We start from the raw sequence: 23,564 nt of genomic DNA on the forward strand, positions 1-23,564 counted from the left end.
TGAAATAGCGCAGGAATGTGTGAAAAGGCGAGGAAAAGATTGAAAATTAAGTTGCACTCGAAGATGAACCGATTAATTATTGGACTAAAAGTGAAAAGCAACTGAAGGTTTTTTGCATTTAGTTAAGGTTAATATCGTTTACATCAAAGTTGATTCACGGAAAGGATGAAAATGAATCACTTTTGTTTTCACTTCAAACTGTTCAACTTATCAAAGTTATTCAATCTAAACTTATTGTTATTAATTGATTGAATGGATGATAAAATGTTAAATAGGTTTACATTGGAATGGTTCGGGCACGTGGTAAAGTTTGGTTTGGATGGAAGGGAACAAAGGAAAACAATGTTGATAATTCATCAGATTTTATCACATTAGCCATCATTATTATTGTAAGATATGCGATTACCATCAACAGCCGTGTGCCAGTTTGGCGTTACTCTCAACGGGTCGTCATCAACGGATCAAGCTTGGAGGAGAATAAGTTTGCGGAAGAAGAAGAAAAAAAAGAAAATCTTTCCTTTCATTTTTAACTATTGTTTCTTTGCCCATCATCATCATCATCTTCATTATGATAATCATCACGAATAACAATGATGGTGATAAAATTACTTTATATTTGTCAACCTTATTTTTCGCTCTTTTTTCATATCGATTATAATAAACTATCATTATCATTATCAAGTATATAATTTGACAATCAAATGGTTAGAGCGCAGTACATTTGTGTATCCGTTTTGGGCAGGCAATAGCTTTGAGAAATTAATCCAAATCTAAACAGTCTTCTGATGGAAACAAAATACTTTGATATTTCAAATGTCGCTCTCACTGAATAACATGTAAGTTATCGAGAATCATTTTTGCCGTTTTGTTCCATTGTATTGCTTAAGTGACTTTGCGCAATGTCAATGTTTTATGTCAATCTTGATTCTTTGCTGTTTCAATTGAAAATAGAAACTCAATTATGATTAGTAAAGATTTCAACTTTCGATACTTCATTAAGAAAAATGCAAAAACTTTTTCCTATCGAGTTGATTTTTTCATCAAACTCATTTTCCTGACGTAACTTTTGGTTTGTCCCTTTTCTATAAGAACTGGCCAAAACCTCGAGAATGGCAAACTTGTTATAACTTCTTTTGCCGCTTAACTGGACTCCTTTACTGTGAAAAGCACAACTCTTGACTCTATCAAGTTGTTGACTTGATAAAGTCACCATTATAAGTTGAGCCTCATCTAAGCATGTGATTTAATAATCAAAGTTTAACCACAAGTTGCGACTTTTTTTCATCTTCATCTTTACATAAACTTTAAAAGTCAAGAATAGATTGGAATAAAAAGAGTCGAGAAAATTTTGCTCTTCAATTCTTTTTCTCTATTCATGTATCAATAATAAACCCTAAGGGTATTACCAACATTTCCAGTTACCTTGTTTAATCTCTCTCAATCTTTTACCTTTTGTTACATTTTGGCCAATTGTTACTTGATGAAGTGAAATATATTCTTGAAATATTTCCCTTTTAATAATAATTTACTTTCAACTCTCACCAGGTTGGTCAAGAAGAAGCACAACAACAAGAAGAAGAAGAAGAAAGAAGACGAAAGAAGACGAAAGAAGAAAGAAAAAGGTTTTTCAAAGGTAAAACAGTTTAACTGTTGATAGGTGTTAAAGGTAAGTTTCTTATATTTCACGTTTCACTGAACATTCAAGTGACTTCTTTTCAACCTTTTTTGTCCTTTTCGCATTTCAAGCCATTTCTTTATTGACAACTTTTTATTCAATTGAAACAGGAACAAAATAATTTTCAATAAAAGACTCATGATAATAATAAGGTGGCAAAGGTAATTTTTTTTCTGCTTCTCAACATTTAAATGATCCATTATGCTAATGATAATGGCACTTCTAATCAATTATTGACTTCAATTGGTGTAATCATTTGGAGCAACAACGAAATTCATTGCCAAATGAACAATGAAACTGTTGACCAGCAAAGTAACTGGAGAGGAACCAAGGAAAAGTTTCCAAACGCAAATCCATTTCAAAGTCAACATCAAAAGGGAAAAGCGTTTAATCTTGAATCTCATGGAATCAGTTCAATTCTTTTTCCGGTTCCTCTTTTCTCTCTTCCATTTCTTTGCAAAATTATTTTCCAATCTTCATTTTCTTGTTTGTCAAACTTTTCATCCTTTCTTTTACCTGACATTTTACTTCTGTTAACAAGAAGATAACTTTGAAAATTTTCGGTTTTTCTTTTTCTGTTTCTTCTTCTTCTGGGTAATAAGAAAGGAGGAACACACAGTGAGAGGAAAAGAAGATGAAGAGGAGGAGTTTTGAGCTTGGATTGGATGAAGAGGAAAGGTGAAGATGATGAGTGAAATAATTTTTACCTTTTAAATGATTTCAGAGTGAGTTAGCTTTTAAAGTTAACATGAAAAAAAGGTGATTTGATTGAGGAAAAGACAAGTTAACAAAAGGATTTCTTTTTATTCTTGCCACGCAAAGAGTAAAACCTGATTCTCTGTAAGCTGCTCAGATAGATATCAATGACAATTGAATGAAAAGCGAAGAGGAAAAAAAAGAAAGAGAAAAGAGTAACATTCGATTGACAGAAAGTAAAGTTTTCAAGTTTGTTTTCATTCTTTTTTCCTTTTTTCATCTTCTTCTCTCTTTGACCAAATATTAATAACATTTAGTGACCACATTCACAGGTCCACTTGACCTTGGCTCACTTAATAACCAGCCAATTACAAACAATAAACAACAATGAAAACAAGTATTTCCCCTTTCCTCGCCCTTACCGCTTCACCTGACGGCCATAAATAAGGCAAACATCGAGTTATATCTTTAATCAATTTATAATCAAATCAATGAAACTTACCATTCCAAAAGAATCAGCAATAGAGTCAATTACCTCAAAAACTTTAAGTTTTACATTATCGATGACATGATACAAGTTAACGATTAACTTTCGAAATTTCTGCATGAAAGAAATCGAAAAGTTGACTTCTTTCTTTTCTGTCAATTTCTCTGAAGGTTTTCTAATCTCGTTTTCAGCGCCGTTTCCAAGTTAAGGTACAAAATTTTCTTTGATTTGAGTGTCAAAATGCTTCATCATTGAGGTAAACTTAAAATGAAGAATTGTTGTTTTCGGCAAAATAACTTTTATTTTGTTTCGCTGTTGCATTTGTTGTTCATCAACAATGAAAAATAGTCCCATAATGAGCGCAGCTTTGAATCAGTCAAGCTGACTTGATCAGTCTGTTGAAAGCAAGACCAAAGAGCATTTTGTACTTAATCTTTGACCTGCGATGAAACCCTTTTGTTATTCAATTGGTCAAGAACAAGTTTCAAGGAAAAGGGTTTTGCTGAGATGAACTTGCGTTGTAATGTTAATGCTGACTGGATAAACTCCACCTCTGAATATCTTCCAATCTCTTATCAAGAACTAGAGATATCAATGATAATAATCATTTGTTTGGTTGAAAGACTCTATTCAGTCTAATCTATAAAACAGTTTCATCCAAAAAATGGTATTAAAAGTATTACCAAATGAAATCTTTTAACTTTAACTTTTAAATATATACTATAGATATATACTTTTATATACTTTTAAATCTCTTTTAACTGAATATTACCAAAAACTTGGTAATGAGCGGGAGAATAGCTAATTTTTTTCAAACTCTCGTTCATTTCTTGTTGAGCTGATTTCTTACTCGCATCTAGCTGTTAGTTCACCAAAATTCTTGGTAAATTTTCTTGACAAGATTTTAGCTAAATGACCATTTTTTTTATTGGAATTTAGTATAAATTTATTTTTCAACATGAGAAAGCTTAGCTTAGTGGTTAGAGGGATGGTCTGATGCTTCGGAGCGTTTGGGTTCGAATCCCAATAACCTTTTTTTCAAGTTTTTAATCTAATAAATTATTGGTAAAAATTCAATAAAAAATTGGTAAGATTTGAGCTAAATCAGTGCCAAAACGTTATCAAGCTCTTGATTGTGTAAGTTGGCTAAATTTAGGCTCTTTCCTGGTCATAATAGTAACCCGGGAAAAACTAAAAGAAAAGGAAGAAAAATTTAATTGCGATTATTTAGCCGATTAAATCATATTATTCTGATCATCAATGGTTCAATGAGCAAACTAAAAGAGCAAAATTATTTCTCAGTTATCTTCATGATAAACTTTTTTTCAGTCAATAACCATTTACAATGAAAAATAATTATCGAGTGAAACATCAAAATTTCAAGTTTCAATTTCAGTTGAATGCAAGACAAAATTGAACAAAGAAAGATTTTCTGAAAATTTCAAGATAGAAGAGAAAAATTGAAATGGAAATAATGAAAAGAAGTAAAGTTAACAATAAAATCCTCCGAGGCTATTTGGTAAAATGATTGTTCATCATTCAATGAAATCATTTTAATTTCTGGTTTACCAAAAGTAAATGAAAATCTGATGAAAAGTGTTTTAAAAAAAGTAAATTAACAGGAAAATGAAAGGCAGCGAAAAGCGAAAAAAGGAGAGAAAATTTCAAAATGAAATTCCCTGAGGTTGAATGATGACAAAAAAGGTTTCTTCCGAAATGATCATGAAAAATGTAGGATTAAAGCTTATAGAGTCAAAAGGTAAAGTTGAAGATGAATTGAGTGACAATCTCATAACAAGGCTCATTACCATTAAATCATTAAAAGTTAAACTTGAATTGAATGGAAGAGGCAAAAGTTGTATTTACATTTAATTAGTTTCCATTTAATATACTCACAGAAGGTGAAACTTTATTATCGTTGCAAGTTTATTGTTATATTGATGACAAAAAAGGCAACCTTAATTGGTATGCTTTATTAATTATCTTAATTTAATTAGCATATTAGCAATTTAATTATCTTTTGTCACTCTTTTTTTTCCTCATTTTGTTGGAACTTTTTTTTCCTTCGAACTCGACGTTTTGGCAACTTTTTTTTTACCATGAATACAATGTTTTACTGATTAGGTTCATTATTGGCTCGTGATTAATTGATCAATCAAGGGATAAAAGTTAATCGTTGAATGGGTTAATTGTCTTTGGCTAAATTAACCAAACTTGGAATATTGATTTTCGAGAAATTTTTTCCCAATTTTTTCTTTTCTTTTTTTTCCAAGTTTTTTTGCTTCGTTTTGTAATTGCAATTGAATTGACTACAACGGTTAATGATGATCATTAAAGGTGTTTGTGGATCTGTGTTTAACTAAGTGTTGATTAATGGATTTGATAATAAAGAGTGGAAAAAGGTTAAATTGTTACTCGACTGGAAAAACATTTAATCTCAATTGTTTAACTTCTTGGTAAGTGTTGGTAATGGTAAAGTGTATTAGTTGAGAAAAGTAGAAAACCGAGTTTTCAGTTTCCATGAAATGTTTATTACTTTACTGTTGTCATTATCATTATTATTGTTATTGTTATTATTATCATTGTTACAATAAATAACTGTTACCTAATCAAGGTGATTAAGTTGCAAGTTGAACAATTGGGCACATTATTTATATGATAATAAGACTATTAGAATTGAACTAAATGTTACCAACTTTTTTTTCTCGTTTTTTTCTATTCTTTTCTTTTCTACTTTTCCCATTTCATTCGACATTTCGTTATTTTAACATTCTTTTTATCCTTTTGTTGTCACTTGATTAATTCAATTTGATGGAAACCAATTTTTTCCTCTCAATTATGTGATAATTAGTTTTGCCAGTTGCAACCTTGTTTTGATTTAATTATCGATAGCTTTCCATATCGACTTAGTGTCACTTTGTTTCAGCCGATCAGAGCAAATGATCGATGAAAATTTTATCCTTTTGCACAGTTTGATTTCTAGAACAAAATATTTCCGAAAGTCTTTGTAGGAATGCTGGGAGGAAAATACGAAAGAGAAAATACTAAGACCAAGATGAGAGACTCGAATCCGATTTTTGAAAAAATAATTTGAAGGCGAAATAGAAAGCCTGAAATCGCGTTTTATGACAAAAATTTTCTCCAAAATTTGAAGTTTTAACATGCGTTTTTGTAAGGGAAAGTAGTAATGAGCAATTCATTTCGGATATCGATATTGAGATTAGAATATTGACAATCGATATTTATCGATGTTTTCATTAAGGTTTATGTTTGGTTTCAATCAAAACATCGATACGATAGTATCGCGAATAACTCTAACCCTGGCAATTGTTAATACGTTATCCATAACAACTGAAACAAAAAAGTTTAGGTTACGAATGGAACAACAAAACAATAGGAGTGGAAAAAGTTTACGCCCATCCGGATTTTAATCGTCAAACATTCGAAAACGATATCGGCCTTTTGTTATTGAAAGAATCAGTTCAGTTCAGTAGGAATATTCAACCAATTTGTTTACCAGAGCCTGGAGAAGATGAAACTTTTTCATACTCGCCATGGGATAGTTACTGACCGGGAAAAAATAGACGAGTGTTCATACCTTTTCTTTATTAATGCTAAACAATTAACATCTCTCTTTATCAACAGCTTGGCAAAAAAGTGAAAACTTTTTACTCTTTCTTGATTGAGCTCATCTGGTAACGAAATTTTCCAACAATTTTCGAGTGACAAAAGCGTTTTTGCGAATTCACTTGAAAAATTCAAATTTTAAGCCTATTTTCATCATTTTTGCTGATTTCAGAAACTCATCTATTCCAATATCATTGACTGATTAAATATTTTGCAAATTAATGTTACAATTTAGCTATTTATCAAAGATGAACGTTTATGAACTTTGTTCAAGAGACCAAATACTTTTACCGTTGCTTGAAGCAACCATGATTGAGGAAAACATTTGCTCGGTTTAGACACAAAAATGTATAACAAGTTTACTCTCAACGACCGGATATTAATTTTTTAGACAAAATGTTTTTCAAGGAAAAAAAGTGAATCTTTTCAGAAGTAAAAAAAATCATGTTAACCAAACTGAAGACGCTTCTTTATCAAAGAATAATTCACAACTTTGAAAATGATGAAGATGATTTTTCGCGATATAACCATTGATATGCCTTCAAGTATAAATTGCATCATGAAAAATAATAACCAATAATCATTTAACTTGACAAGGTGTATTAAGTTTAGAGTAAACGAATGAATCGCGAAAACAAATTGTGTCAAAAATGATGTATAAAAGGTAATTTTATTTAGCTATTTTGTTTTCACTTTAAACCATTTTTTTTGCACTTTCAAGTTTGATTGACGAGTTTCAATTTTTACATGAAAATCGGTTTCAAATTTAGGCCTCTTTTTTGCTCGCACCTTAATTTGTTTCATTGTCAGGTTGAGTCGGAAGTATAATGTTATCATTTTTATGATTCACTTTGGGTTCATCTACTCAGCTCAACCATCATCATTATATTATTACTTATCCAACATATTTACTTGTCAAATTGCAAGTTTTCAAGTTTAATCACATCTTTTTTTGGTTCACATTTTGATGCGGCAAAACAGGAAGAGTTAAATTGATAAACTAACAAGTTTGATAAAATATTGAGATAAATTGTTATTGTTGGAAGAGTGAAAAAAGGTAAAGTTGATTACATTATTTGGTAAATGTTTTGTGATCAGTTTTCATTTGTGTTTCAAATGTCATCCTGTGCTAAATAAAGACGGACTTCAATGCAAGTTTGACATCCAATTGATTGGGCTAATTGAGTGTTTGATGTTTATTTTCAGGTTTAAATTGTTTTATTGTCAGTGTAAAGTTTCTTTAAATAAGCTCTAAGTTAACTCAACATAGGCTTCAAGTGTGCTATTTATGGATGTTTCTCAACACTTACCGACCAATCCGCTTCTTTTTCTTGTATCATCAGCTCTTTGTTTTCGTCTTTTCATTCATTAATCGAGTCTAAATATACCCGACTCTGATGGTCAGACCACTGAAGGGCCTTGAAATCGTGCCATTTATAGTAGTCGGAATAGTCGGCTCTCCGTTATTATCAATCCAAACCTGAATGCTTTCTCTCCATTAAAGGGTAAGGTAAATATGGGCTACACCAACATAGTTTTACATATGACCACGCTGAGTACTTAACGGTATCGTTACCGTATAAAGACGGGATTCTGACTTAGAGGCGTTCAGTCATAATGCCTTGACGGATAGTGTCGTGCCATTACTTCTTTGAGTAGGAACATGTACCATTTGTCCGAACCTGCGGTTCCTTTCGTACTAAGCAGGATTTCTTGCGCAACGGCAAGTCATGGGTAGGATAAAACTAACTTAGCTCATGAAAGTCTAGAAATATCTCTTGGCTGCGCAAAATCTAAGAATTTTCAAGAGGAGACGATTCGACATTTTGACGCTCTGAAGGGTAGTCTTCTATGTATTTTGGAGATTTTCAGAAAAAGATTGCCCAAAAGGTCAGTTATTAATAAATCGTTGGATTTTGCTTTTTTCATTAATGTTCATCTTTCCGAATTTTGATTTAATGATTTTTTAGGCAAAGTTTTGAAGATACAATTTAGAAAGAAATTGAAAAACTTATTTTTCAAGAGTATCTAAACATTTTTATGATTTAACCAATTCAATTCATTTTTTCTACACATAATTCAATGGTTTATCCAGGATTTGGTTTGACGTTTTATGATCAAACTGTCAGTTTTTCATATTTTTGCAATTTTGATTTCTTTATCTATTCAAATTATTTCTAATAAATGAGACTTTCCATAAAAGAATATCAATTTTGCATCAAAAATTCAACAAATTTTAACCTTTAAAAATGCAAAATAGGTAAACTATGGTTTTCTTTTTATAGAAATATTCAGCTTCTGTGAAACATCTCAGCATGTAAATTTAAAAAATTGACCAATTTCTTATTTTGATTTGTTTCTTTTACCCTGAGCGTCATAACCATTCAAGCTAAACTTGTCAAAAATAAAATGAAACCTTTTCAATGAACCTTTTATTTCCCCAGTTATCATACATTTGCATTAAGTGATGCAAACTAAATTCATTGTCTTTTAACCCTGTTAATTGTACCATTAAATGGTTAAGGTCAAGTGGTCAAAAGCAGTTTAAATTCAAGAGCAACAATGTTAACAATAAACTATACTAATGTTAATGGAAAAAGATGAAAGTAAAAATAGCAACACTGAGAATGAAAAAAAAGTCGAGATTCAAGTTAATTTGAAAGTCATTAAACAGTCTTCTTGGATTATCCATTTCCGTTTCCGATTCCATTTTGAAATGAAACAAGATAAAGAGTTTCATTTGTTGAGCATTTGAGTGGCAAAGAGTTTCTTGTTTTTAACCGGAAAATAGCCAATCATGAAGAGAATAATTTGCAAGAGAGAAAAAAAAGTTTCTTCATTCCATCCATTAGTTGATATAATTGGAATAAACTCGCAACATTGAGGTTAATAGTTTCAATCAAAATAATCAATTGTCAAGTTTACCCATTGAGGTTTCATCTTGTTTCACCTTTTTCAAACGGCTTTGTAACAAGATTGATTTGCAAATGAAGTAAAACTTTTGAAAGATGAGGTTAACAGAAAAAAAAGTTTTCTTCAATTGAAAAGGTATCACAATGTGAGAATCAATAAAATGATATTAAATGAAGTTTGACTTTCTTTATGCTTCCATCGACTGTGAACTACAATCAACTAGTCAATAATACAACAACCATTGTGTCTTGTTTGCCCGTTGTACTGGCACTTCTTGCTTCCTCTCCTCCGAATAATGGTACATACGTTTTGACTTCATCTTTTTTTGTGTCTTACTGTTTGTGTGTTTGCTGCTCTTTTCTTGCTCTTCAAGACGAACCAGAACAAGAAGAAGAAGAAGATGAAAAAGATCAACTAAAAGTTTAGATTTGGCCACTTGACAATGAATAGGTTTAAGTAGTCGAGTTAACATGCAGCAATGTATACTTTTATTGTTAGTGTAAAAAGAAGTGAGAGAGAAACTTGGAAGGACTTGAAGATGAATGGGATGAAAAATGGAATCAATGTGAATGGTTGAAAGAGAAAAGGTTAATAAAGTTATTTCACACATTGCACGAAGAAAGCTATTCAAATAATCATTTCAATAATGATGATGATAATGGTAATATGTTTAACAGTCGTAATTGTTTAGTCAATCACAAAATCAACTCCATTTTATTATTAATATTGTTATTGGCGCGTTTTACCATTTTTATCGACTTGAGCATCGCCAATGTTTTCGCCATCCATTCAACAATCCATTTTACTCACCTTTTTATTGCTCTTAATTATATTTTTATTGGCATTTTGGTTCGCACATTTTACAGTTTCTTTCTTCATTTTTCCCTTTTTTTCGCTCCTTTCAATACCTTTACGAAACGCTCCTTCAATTAACCAGCTATCGTCAAATCGTAATAGCTCGATTCTTCCTAATGACCGGTTAATAGGAGAGTTACAATGTTTCACTTTTTTCGATTTTATCAATCATTTGTTCCGTTTTATTTGCCAAACCTTACTTCAAGCTTCTTGACTGGTCTTAGACTTTCTATGTAATTGATTTTATTCATGAATGTCGAGTCTTTTTATGTCCGGTGTAATCTAGTGGTTAGGTGTTGGTGCTGATTGTAATTTGTAGGTCATTCAGGGTCGTGCTGCTGAAACTTGACCTTTGAAGGTCATTTGAAGGTCGTTTGAATATTTTAATGTCTTTTTGTCAATCTCAAGAGATATTCACTATTATACAACTAATAGTTGTCGAGATGCATGTAAGACTCAAATACGAAAAAAGTGTAAAAGTTGAAATATTTGAACATTTTTCATAACGATATAGACTGAGGACTAATTAGGACTCGAGAACAAATGTTTGACTGAAATTCCAAACTGTAAGATGATTAAAGGTTATTTGACTTTGGCCTCAGATTAAACAGTCATTTTCTGAGGTCGCAAATTTTCTTGGTGACGTTTTTCCACCGTTTCAATTTAGCACATATTGTCGAAGCTCAATATCAATCTCAATCTTTATTTCGATTCCCAAATGCCTTTTGAACAGATGAACTTGTAAAGGGAAGAGTCACGTGTTGCAACCAAATGGAATTCAAATGATTTGGAATTCTGAAAATATCAATAAAAAATAACCAACAATAGCATTATAATAGTAATAACCTGAAAAATAAATAAATTGATATTAGTTATCAACTGGGAGTTGGAAAATATGAAAAAGTATTATCATGAAAGAAAATCAAATCAATTCTGTTTCTTTTCTTTCATAATAGTTATATTTGATAACAAAATAGCATTTACTTTATTATCATTTCTCTGGTCAACCAGCTTAGAATCAGCAGGGAGTTGGAACCGCTACTTTTTTCACCCATCAAAATGATAAAAAATTACCATCACCAAGTTAATAACAAAAGCGATAATAATGCTCATGATGACACCTTGATCACAAGTCAACCTTAATAACACATTGAAAACCATTGAAATCATTCGACAATTGATTATGAACATGAATTTTTCGATTTTAAATGGAGTAACACAAATGATAATCATTTTTCATTTCATGACCAATATTGATAATACAAAACTGTAGATTGATTATCATTTAGCGTCTTCACCCTGCTTTGGACTCTTTCATCTCGAACAGAGTTATTTGTTTTAGTTTCACATTTATATTGGATTATTGATAAAGAACCTCGAAACTCGCCTTAACTGTGACTATCAATTATTATCCGGTTTATAACAAGACCAACCTTTGACATGCTTTTCATTTTGTATTTTATGTTTGTTTTTTTATTTGATTGAGATTAATGGTTTCCGATTAATATTGACAGTTTCATTTCTTCAACAACTTTTTCATTTCACTTTCCACATTCAATATCATTTAAAATCACTGAAATCATTGGAAAACCATTTCTCGATTTCATCGCTTCTAATGTCTCACAGTTGATAGCTTTACATATCTTAAGATACTTTTCATCGGAAAATGTTTACACATGTAATTTCAACTTGATAAAACTCGATTATTCAATAGGAAGAGAAAAATATGTTTTATATTAAAATGAGTCATTCAATTTCGAATCATTTTGAGTCATATATCGAAACTGACCAAAACCAAGAAACGATTAGAATAATGAAAGATAGTTCTTTAAGTTAGATTACTTCTCCAAAACTCTAAAAAGTTACTCTAATAATCAGATTTAATTTTATGCGTTCCAGTCTGCGACTTTTGCATAAAAATCTGTATCGAAAATCTTTTTCAAATTCAAACTGGTCATTGAAATTTTGTCGGAATTTTGTAATAATTAGCTAGCTTGGACGGCATCTTCATTATGTAACAAAAAGACTCTTATTAATCCTTGTTCCAATTCAGTTTTTTACAATTTCCACTCTGTTTTGCGACTTTTTCAGGAAACTAAGCTTCAATACATTATTCAGCATTCTTGATTACATCGATCATACATAGAATCGACTGGCTTAGCGACCTCTTTTAACGTGATAAAAAATGCAACCTCTGCATCATATTATGAAATTTTCTTCCGAACGCGTAGTTTTACCTAAAGACGAAACAAATATTCAGAATCAGCATAAAAAATTACATTCAAAAAAGTTTATTTCATGAAAATATTCCAAGAGGCGATTTTCCCTATTCATTTGCAGATCATCCGTTCGATAAGATTTCCGAAGCTTCAGAGTCTCTCTTCGTTTAATAATAAAGCGATTCTAGGCTAAAATTCCGTTTTCGAAATCCATCCAGCTATTCAGGAAATTGTTTGCATTCAATGAAGTCAACTCTATCAAATCCTTTATACAAGGTTGAAAGAAGTCCAAAACTGCCCAAAATGTAGATCTTCTGAATATGCTAAAAGCCAACACAAAAACTCGTCAAGTTGAAATGCAAAGATTAAATCTTGAGAGCTTTCAGGAAACCCCAATTTACACGATAATTTAATTAACGAACTTGTAGCAACACAATAAGCAAATTAATTGCAAAATTAAATTACAAAATTGATTGTCAACAAGGGACAATTACAGCTTTTCCCTAAGCACATGAAAAACGTTGATCAATAAAAGTTGCATCAAATGAATACTCAGTTATTGATGGCAACAATTGTCGAGCGTTGAAGTCGATAAACAAAAATATTGATTTGAAAATGAAATCAAATTAATACATGTTTACTTATAGATAAATAATGATGATGAAAGACAGTTTAATAAATATAAATAGATGACATGAAATCTCAATAGACAAATAAAGAGCAGAAAAGTAAAAGAAAGCCAAGTGTGAAAGGTTAGAAGCATTAAAGGTTAAATGTAAATTAAAGATTAGTAAAAGTTAACTTGATTTTGATTATTTTGCGGTGTCAATGATAACAATAATAACAATCAGCTTCTCTTTTTTGCCTCACAGGATAAAAGCTTATAAATGCAACAACCGATCAAACATCAACTACAACAGGCTTTCAACCATTATTCATCCATTTTTATATACTCTACTTTATCTTCATCAACTCCCAGTTTCTCTCTTTTCTCTCTCTCTCTTCAGGGTGTTAGTTTTCAGTTTTGGTTTTTACCAAAAGTCGAAGAGAGAAAAAAAAGAAAACAGTTAAATAGATTAACTTGCGCTGCATCCATTATTAGCTGGTAATGGAGCGTGAGCTTGGTAATCATTTGAAATCAAGATGATTCTCATTGATACAAGAATCATTGTTGTTATCAAATCAAATTGCAAGACTTGCACAGTAATAATGATAATAATAAAGTTTAATAGTTGTGAATGGTGTAAAAGGCGCACAAAAAATGGTAAGCTTATGCAAATACATAATGGTAATGGAGGGAAAGACTGTGACAGGATGAGAAGAGTTTAAAGCTCAATTCGATGGCAACATTGTTGCAGTTTCGTCTTCTCCTTGGGCTGGTTTCTCACCAAATGAACACTTACCTTTTCTCACAATGTTGGGTAATTTAATATCCAAATTGTTGGCCGTTCAATTGTTGCCATCCAATTGGTATCCTTACTTTCCGTCACTATTCAATCAACTCCAATCAACTGGTGCAATCAGTGATTCCTTTTTTTTATACGTATGTATTTGTCTCGCTGTATGTGTGTGTGGTTAAAAATTGTTCACAAGTATCAATGTTACAAGATATATAAGATGAACAATAAAGATTTGACAATGAATTTTTCGGGTTCAATGTAAACATTTTACTCGGCATTTTCTTCATTAAGACATTTCCTCTTGTTTAACCATTTTTCATTGAAACCCCAATTTCGGATGGCCATTGTAATAAACCATTTACACGGTTGCCTTTTTGTTGTTCAAACATTCAGAATATCACATTTCATCCGGAAATTGAAACAACATTAAAAATGGTCTCAAGAAGAGTCAAAAGATTTACTTGGATGCAAAAGTTGATTCCAAAACGGAGATTGAATAGAAATCTTTTCAACTTTCAATTTACTTTCAATTTTGCACATTTAAACATTTCAATGTGTACTTTTCAAAATTCAATTGCTCAAATTTTACGAAACATCATTAGGTAACCACATAAGTCTTGGCCTCTTCAAATTGTCGAAAAAATTGGTTTTATGCCCAATTCAATGTGAAATTTAAATTGGACTCTTTAAATTCGATTTTCCAATTTCGAATAAATTCGCCACCAAAATTCTGATACTTTTTGTATTTGCGAGCTTCAGTTGGATTTGAAAATTTGGCAAAAGCGATTTACGAAAAAATTTTAATTCCGAAGAGAAAATCGCAATTTTGCGTTTTGCAAAAAAGAGCGAATCGATGCTTCAACCTTCACTTTTTCATGAAATGAAAGTCAGGTTCAAGTGCATCACCAGAGTCAGCAGTAGTTTCAAATACCGGTTCCAGATCATCACCAGCTTAAAGTTCAGTAGCAGCAGCTTCAGATTCATTCTCTATACAACTACCTTTGAAATGCCGATGAAAAAAGTCACACTCATTTCCCTTTATGCGCTACGAAAATCGAAACTTCAGCAGTGAATCTGAGAATTTGTGCCTTCTACTATGGCTCTTCAATGGCTTTTGATAACATTGATAAATTATTTAATGAGCCATTTAAGATGAAAAACTTGAGAAATGTTTCGCTTATCCATCAATTAGTCAACGATAATTGATTATCAACAAAATTGAAATCTATTTGTCTAAAGGTTACAATTTTGTTTACCTTTACTGCATTTTTTGCTGCAAAAAGCGCAAAAAGTTGATCTAATTCAACCAATTTGAAAATTAGTTAGAGAAGCAAAAAGTGAAGAAAGTCATCAGTGCAAAGGTTAAATGGCGATAATTTTAAATGTTTGCATTAATAATGTTGAAATGAGTTTTGAAATGTAAATTTTTTTCCTCTCTCAGTTTCCTTAATCATTAAATAACAAGGGATAACAATCTGAGCAGCGAAAAAAATGCAATAGAAATTTTCTCCTCTCATTTTTACTCTACACTTTTTAAACTCACAATTTAAACATTCACCTATTATCATTATTATTTGCTGTTATTTGATAACAAACCATCAACTTGACTCATCATTAGCATTATGAAGAGTTAATAACAAAATAAATGAGATGCAAAGTGTTTAAACTTTTTTTTTACCATTCAATGAAAGTAAAATTGTTCATTCAATTTTTGCCTCATCATGGATCTTTCTTTTGCTCACAAAATTCAATTTTGTAATCATTATCATGAAATTAAATGTCTTCTTCTTTCACCCTTTCGTTTCATTCTCAATTGATTGCTGATAATTTTTTATTATCATTATTATGATATTAGACAATTTATTTTGTACCATTTGTGTTGAGGCAAAAATGAACATTTTTTACATTCTCATGTTTTCTCCCTCTATTAATCTAATGCTTATTTCCTGTTAATTAATTTCATGATAATGATAATCAACAATAACATCATTAGTCTATCGGCTTGCTGTGATTTAATAAAGAGCTTTGAATGAGTGACAGTTTATTCCAACAGTTGATTCCATCGACTCATATAGAGAGCGTTTTTCATCCATTGCGCCTGTTTTCAGTCAACTCACGAACGGCTTGTGCTACAAACTTCAGCTTTGAAACAGAAGTTTCAATTGCATAATTCCACCTTTCAAGGTCAATTATTTCACCTCTGAATCTCGGAATCTCATTTTGGAAAGCCGCTCTTTTTTATTTGTCTGTTTTCTTGTTAAATAGTTTTTTGCTCTTCTGAAGACATGAGTTAATCTTTCAACTAGAGAAGTTTGGTTTTGTGAAAATTCATTTGACTTCTCAATGATACAACTTATGGACTAACAATAATCATCTCAAAAAATATTGATAATATTAATATTTTCCAAGTAATTTCCGACTTTGCAATATAACGCAGAGGTCGAGTAACTGAATGACTTGAAATTCGCAATGCATGACAAGGAGCATGTAAGACTTGAATAAGTTTCGTAGGCGATGAATGAAAATGCAAATTGAAAATTATCTTTCATTGGAACTTTTCGAACAAAACTCAATCAATCGAGTTGATAAAAGACATCAATTGTAATGGGAAAAGTGTCAAAAAGATTTACAAACGAAATTTAAAGTTGCAAATAATATAAAACCCAAAAAAGGTAAAAGGTTGAAATGAAAAGTATAGAGATTAACTTATAGGATTGTTCAATTTTTCAGTCAATGTTGGCTGTATTCCAGGGTAGCAAGAAAAAAATCAAAGATATAAAAAAAGTGAAAACAAAATGGCAGAAAAGATTGAATCAATTGAATAGAAAAGAAAAAAAAGTGAAAAAACCGATTGGTTACATTTTATTTTCTATTTTCTTGCACATTTACTTTACCATTTCATTCAATTTATATTTCGCTCTGAATCCCATTTACTGTAATAAAATAATATCATTATCATTATCACACTTGAATTCCCTTCAATTGATTCACTCATCATCATAATCATTTCAACTGCAATCAAGTTGAATCTGGAAAAAAAGTGTTTAAAAATAACATCGAAAACAGAAAACGACAAAAACAATCAAAAGTGAATAATAAAACGGTAAATGTTGACAAAAGACGTTAAAGGGTCAACAAGAATGAAAAAAATGAATCAAAAGGCAGAAACAAATAATGTTAATAATGATTGATTAATGACAATTATGTTAACTGTTGAGGAAAAGTTTGGAAGTAAAAAAATGGACTTTATCTTTAATCAATTGATTAAAGTCAAAGTGAGTTGTTTATTGATTAACCTTGTAAAAGTTGTAACTCGTAAAGTGCAAAATAACAATAACAAGCTCAATAATAATAAAAGTAATAATCGTAATAAAAGTAAAGTGTAATAACGATAATGATAATAATAACTCCCAGTAGTGATAACCTATACTTGAATCAGTTTAACTCTGATATTAAACACTTAATATGTATCAATTATTAGGACCACCTGACGGGACTTGAATATACATTGCAACTTTTATCTCTTCTCAGTAAACCAATGACACATTCGCCTCATCCTTTTATATCAACTTTTTCTTCCTCTCTTTTCTCTCTTCTCTTCATAACTTGATATCTTATCTCATGTTTGATTCCCACATTTTCATCAGCCTTTTATGTGGATCATCATCATCATCCCTGGCTGACAAGACCGCAATCATTTAAATTGATTCCTAAATACTTTGGTCAATCTGTTTTATTATCATATTAATGCACTTTTATCAACCTTATTATTTCAACTCGAGAAGGATAAACAAGTCAATCATTTTTCTTTCATTTTTTTCTTCTTTTTCTGCTCAACCAGTTTCATTAGCTTTACGTTTTACTGCGTTTTGTTTCGACTTGACTGCTATCACACCAATCAATCGGAATAAATTTATCGCTATCGTTTTGAGCAATCGAAGGAAAAGAAACTTTGACAGAATCGGAAAATTGCTAAACTAATATTATTCTCGTTTTCCTTTTTTTCTGTTTCTTCTTTCTTCTTCTCTCCTAATACTTTGATTAAACAAGCTTGTGATAATCTGTCAGTTAACTGTAAACAATCAAGTCATTATTTTTATTATTATATTATTTGAGATTCAATATTTTGTTACAATCCATGTAAACAGATTGGTCAATTTATTTATTCATCATTTTATTACCATGATAATGTCCATAATCATTGCAATTTTTTGACCACAAGTTAGCAGCGATTAATTGATTTCTGAGATTGTTTTGCATTTAGTTGAACAGATTTAAATCATTAAATCGGTTCAAGAAGATTTTATTCAACATTATTTTAGCCGATTTTCACTGCTTTCGGAAACAAATTGAAATTCGAAGTGAGTTCGTTGATTTTTTAAGCGAAATTTGGATCAACTTTTTTTACTTTTCATAACTTAATATTATGAAAGTAATGAGGTTCAAAGCAAAAATAAAGTTTTTGAGTTTTTTCGGAATTCAGTTTTCGGGAAAGTTGGTGATTGTTTACAAGCAAATCCTTTGGTTAAATGAAATGGCTAGTTTGAATAGTCAAAACAAAGTGAAATGCAAAATAGTAATTTTAATGAATGGATTGAAAATGCGCCAAAACTAAAGAAGACCAAGAGATTAAGGTAAAAATAATAACAACAAAACACCCAACAGAGTTTAAGATAATCTTGTAAAGGTTGACACAAATCTGTTCAATACAATTACTTGTCACTTCACTGTTTTCAATTGAAAAACTAGTAACCTTAAATTATAAGTTGAGATACTAACAAGTTTAAATTGTTTAAACAATCAACTTTACTTTAACAGTGACTTTTACAGTTTGGCAAGTTTGAATTTGGCTGACAATTTCGTTGCATCGCAATATAAATAAATGGGCTTTACGTTTGAAAATAATAAACACTTCATTGATGATATAAAAAACTGGCAACAATTACATTTATTAATAGTTTCATTAGCGAGCTGATTATTTACAAAACGCTTTATCATCACAAAACTGTTTTGGCTCATTGAGAATATTAATATTTCATTTCTTGCCTTTTTTGTGGTGATTATACTCATGGGAAACGGTGTTGATGATCAACATTGATCAATGATCATATCAATTATTGTCAACTTAAATGCTTTAACATCTTAAGATAATCTTTCTTTTTGTCTTTTGTCTCCTGCTTTTTCTTCGCTCAACTTTTTTTAACCTTTTCAAAGCAAAAGGCCTAAAAATAGTTTGGTAATGTGTGTTTTGGGACAACTCTTTATCTGTGCATTAAATGGCTAAGCGGTGAAACTAAACGGTGTTAAAGAGGTAACGACTCACCCTGAAACGACCAGATCAAAGTAAAAAGACAATGGAAAGTAACCAAAAATTTACTGGTTTATTCATTCAGTTCTTAAGACTATTTACCAAACTTCCGTACAGTGATTATTTGTGGGTTTATAATATTTGCTTGAAGCAATATTACTATTCGATCAAGGTGCACTAGATTTTACTCAAGAATCGCTTTGAAGAATCAATTACAGCTCATTGCAATGTAAAGACTTATCAACTTCATCTATTTTAATGTCACGTCCATACACTCATGCTTATAGCATAATAAGCACTGTGCTAAATGCACGGAAACTTGGTACCGATTTCATTACCAATAGACAAGTTTCGAGAGGCTGGATTTGTGTTGTTGTAAAGCGAGATAAAATTAACCAAATGAGCCAGCCTCGAATGAAATAAACTTCAACTTCGGCATCTTTAAATCTCTTTTCTTCGACTCATCAAAACTTGGCTTTTGAAACTGAATCCTAGCCTTTCAAGTTTGCTTTCAATTTCAAACCGAATTCGGTGAATAATAAATGATGAAAATCCCTCCCATTGCTAATAATCGTTTAGTTGTAAATGTAGTTTTCAGCTTTCGATTGCCTTTGTGTTTCTTCAATTGACATTTGAGTGCTGAAGACTTAAAAAAACGATTTCATCAAAAAGACTCAAGCTAAGGATCATGTGTTAAATTATTGCAATATTAAAATCCATCATTTTGATTTTGGTAAAAATTCACTCATTTACATATTCGGGCAAAAATTTTGGAATAAAACTTACCGAAATCATTAAAACCAAAAGTTCGAGTAACTTTTGGTGAAATTTAATTATTTAATTAATGAAAATTATTCTGCTTATAGGCAATTGATTGATTCTTTATGATTTGAAACCAGTTAATTAGTTAATTGGAATCAATGGAACGGAAAAGCGAAACGTTTTTCTTTCAATGGAAACCTTTTATTGCATTTGAAAGTTGATTGAGTAAAGGCTGAAACAATTGTTAGCTTTCGTTGGGTTATCTTCTGCCGAATGATATTCACAAAACTTTGGTTCCATGTGGGTTCATTCACTCAAACTGGTTCTCATCATGTGCCATTCACTCAACATTTTTCACAGACAATTCATAATTCGATGTTAAATTCTTGTTAAAACCAATAAGTATTTAAGTTAACCTGGCAATATATTTTGTGGTCAGCGTTTGCGGTTTCACTTTAGCTTTATAAAAAGCTAATTAGTTTACCTTTAATACATTCCTTTATGATAATATATTATGGATAATTGGAGCAGAAAAAAGGTTATAAACGTCGGAAAAACGTTGCCAATGTGAATAAGTGTGCAACTTGCAAGGGAAGGGATCTCATGAGGAAAGGGTCGCCACAGAAGCAATACATCATAAGACACTAAATCAGACAAGACATTTTTACCCGTCCAACTTTTTCACTCTCATTAGACTCATCAGCTCATTCAAAGACTAAGTCTATATACAAAGCTTAAACTTCGAGAGACTTTTTTCAGCCAATCAATGAACCTTCCTAATTTGATTCCTTCAAGTCCAGAATCTCAATCATTAAAAGTATCAAACAAGTGTGCTAATATTGAAACTCTAATGATATTCACAGCTAGTCACATTGACACATCTTTTGTTGCTTTCATCTTGAGCCGAGCTATCAATTTCAATTCTAAGAGCTAAGTCAAGAGGATAAAGTTGAAATGATTAGAGAGTTAAAAGGTAAAGATATTAGGTGAAATTGAAACCTGGAATTTAGAAGAGAGAACAACAGAGAAAACTCTTTTTCTTGTTATTTGCTTTTGTCAATGATTGAAGTCGCAAACGTTTAACTCTTTTAATCATTTTCCTGACTTGAAGTATTTCCAATCTATTTGTAAGATTAACTTAAATTGAAAATTAACATTAGAATGGTGGCGATAATTCCAAATGAATCGACAGCAAGTTAGCCTTTTCCTTAGGTTTGGACCTTTGTTGTTGTCCATAATTACACATTTTATTGTTTACAAGCAAATCCTTTGGTTAAATGAAATGGCTAGTTTGAATAGTCAAAACAAAGTGAAATGCAAAATAGTAATTTTAATGAATGGATTGAAAATGCGCCAAAACTAAAGAAAGCAAGAGATTAAGGTAAAAATAATAGCAACAAAACACCCAACAGAGTTTAAGATAATCTTGTAAAGGTTGACACAAATCTGGTCAATACAATTACGCCGTCACTTCACTGTTTCAGTGCAGACAATACAGTGAAATCAAACCTCAAAAAGTAACCTTAAATCACAGCTTGAAATAGCAACACATTTAAATTGACAAACAAGCATCTTAACTTTAGTACTCATTTTATAGTGAAAACCCAAGTTCACGATAAAATAAATCTCGAAATCGAAATCAATGCTTCGCTTGAAATGATTATCAAAGGCTAATGTTTGATCAAAAAGAGCACAGAAAAATCTTTTTAGTTATGAGATGGGATTTGTATGGGTATGTTTCCGTTAGGGCTATTAACTAGGCCAGACGATCGTTCGCCAAAATAGGAGCGTTAGTGACGTAAGAGTTTTCATCTAGCGTTCATCACTAAGATAGATGTCACTGAGTTTTATAAATTCAGCTTACAACGCGTGGCCTTGAATGACTTTGTTGCCTTTTGTTTTTGTTTCAACTCGACGATGGGTTCTTTCATGCTCAGTTCAGGTCTTTTAGTGACTTTTACAGTTTGGCAAGTTTGAATTTGGCTGACAATTTTGTTGCATCGCAATATAAATAAGCAAATAAAGCATAATAAACACTTCATTGATGATATAGAAAAACTGGCAGCAATTACATTTATTAATAGTTTCATTAGCGAACTGATTATTTACAAAACACTTTATCATCACAAAACTGTTTTGGCTCATTGAGAATATTAATGTTTCATTTCTTGCCTTTTTTGTGGTGATTATACTCATGGGAAACGGTGTTGATGATCAACATTGATCAATGATCATATCAATTATTGTCAACTTAAATGCTTCGGCATAAATTAACATTTATTAAGATAATCTTTCTTTTGTCTTTTCTTTTCTTCAAAGTTTCTTTACTTTTGAAAAAAAGATCTTAAAAAAGGTCTAAATGTTTGCGCTTTGGGACTAAACAGCATTTAACACAACGTCAAGTTATTGATCACCTGAGACGCAAAGGTTTCACAAAGAAATAATCAAACTAATTCTTAATCATTCGAGATTTTCGTTTATTTTGTATTTTACTGATCAGGTGGAATGGCCCTGAGCAAAGTAACAAAACAATGAGAAGTTAACAAAAAATGAAAAGTTAATTATTTATTTATTAATAGTTATTACGTTAATTTATCGGTTAATCAATTGCGTTGGATAAACAAGTTTAGCGATGTGAGCTGGAGTAGGAGATTGGTGTTGATGGAAAGCGGGATAAAATTGTAAACCAAAGGTGGAAAAGGGCACACTTCGAGTGAAATTAAACTTTTCGACTTCGGCATCTTTCAACCTCTTTTCCTTGGCCCTTCTATTTTGAAACCAAATTTTAACCTGAGTTTCCGTTAAGTTTAAAGATGTTGAAAAGTCTGCTCTTTCGGCGATTGATAAATATTGTTTCGACTGAAACTTTCTTTCCAGTGCTAATAATTGTTGAGTAGTAAATGGCGTTCTCGGCTTTCGATTGCTCTTGTGTTTCCTTAATTGACATTTGATTGCTGGAGGTTCACAGAATGATGTAAATGCAAAAGGCTTGAGCCACGGATGATGATGTTGATGAGGTAAATGAACAGGTGATTGTGCTGGTGATATCGAGGGGCTTAATGGTGTCATCGGTTTAGGTGGAGGTGTTGGTGTTGACTTTTTACTTTTTTTCTCTAAAATTCTTTCCATGCAAAAGGGCGATGTGAAAACGGGATTAAAAGATTTATGTTGGTCACTTTTCACTTCAGTTTTCACTTCACTTTTCATACTTTTTTGAACCATTTTTTTACCATTTACATCGGACATTTTTTTGTTTCCACAAAAATGTATTGTTTAATAAACTAATAAAGTTAAATAAATAACATTAAATTATAGTTGTTACTGACTCGGAATGAAATGAACAAACTTTTTAGTTGAACACAGTTTTACATTGAATTGTAAATTCACTGTTATTGGTCTGAACTCAATTTGGCTCCACCTCAACCATCATCCGCCTCAACGAGGAAAGGCAATGAGATACACTCATGTGCAAAGTAGTACAAAGTTTTGGTGATTTCCTTTTGAATATTGGAATTTTTGTCAATTTCATTTTCTTAATTCCTTTGACGTTTTAGAACCTCGACTAATTGCTTGAAATTATTTAGATTTACATGAATTTTGCAATTTTTTGGTCGATATTGTT

The 23,564-nt window shown here is 31.1% G+C and overlaps 1 protein-coding gene across 1 annotated transcript; it reads right to left on the bottom strand.

Moving 5' to 3' along the window:
* Positions 1–22,489: 22,489 nt before the first annotated feature.
* Positions 22,490–23,392, bottom strand: LOC107365095 (uncharacterized). The gene has a single exon (XM_015932557.3). The coding sequence runs from the start codon at positions 23,186–23,188 to the stop codon at positions 22,535–22,537; it is 654 nt and encodes a 217-aa protein (XP_015788043.2). The 5' UTR covers positions 23,189–23,392; the 3' UTR covers positions 22,490–22,534.
* Positions 23,393–23,564: the final 172 nt, after the last annotated feature.

The sequence above is a fragment of the Tetranychus urticae genome, chromosome 3 (assembly GCF_039701765.1).
Source record: "Tetranychus urticae isolate SD_2017Ah chromosome 3, NJAU_TeUrti_SD_1.0, whole genome shotgun sequence".
NCBI lineage: Eukaryota > Metazoa > Arthropoda > Arachnida > Trombidiformes > Tetranychidae > Tetranychus > Tetranychus urticae.

Excerpts from the sequence above, each read along its gene's own strand:
- LOC107365095 (XM_015932557.3), bottom strand. The coding sequence starts at position 23,188 with ATGTCCGATGTAAATGGTAAAAAAATGGTTCAAAAAAGTATGAAAAGT.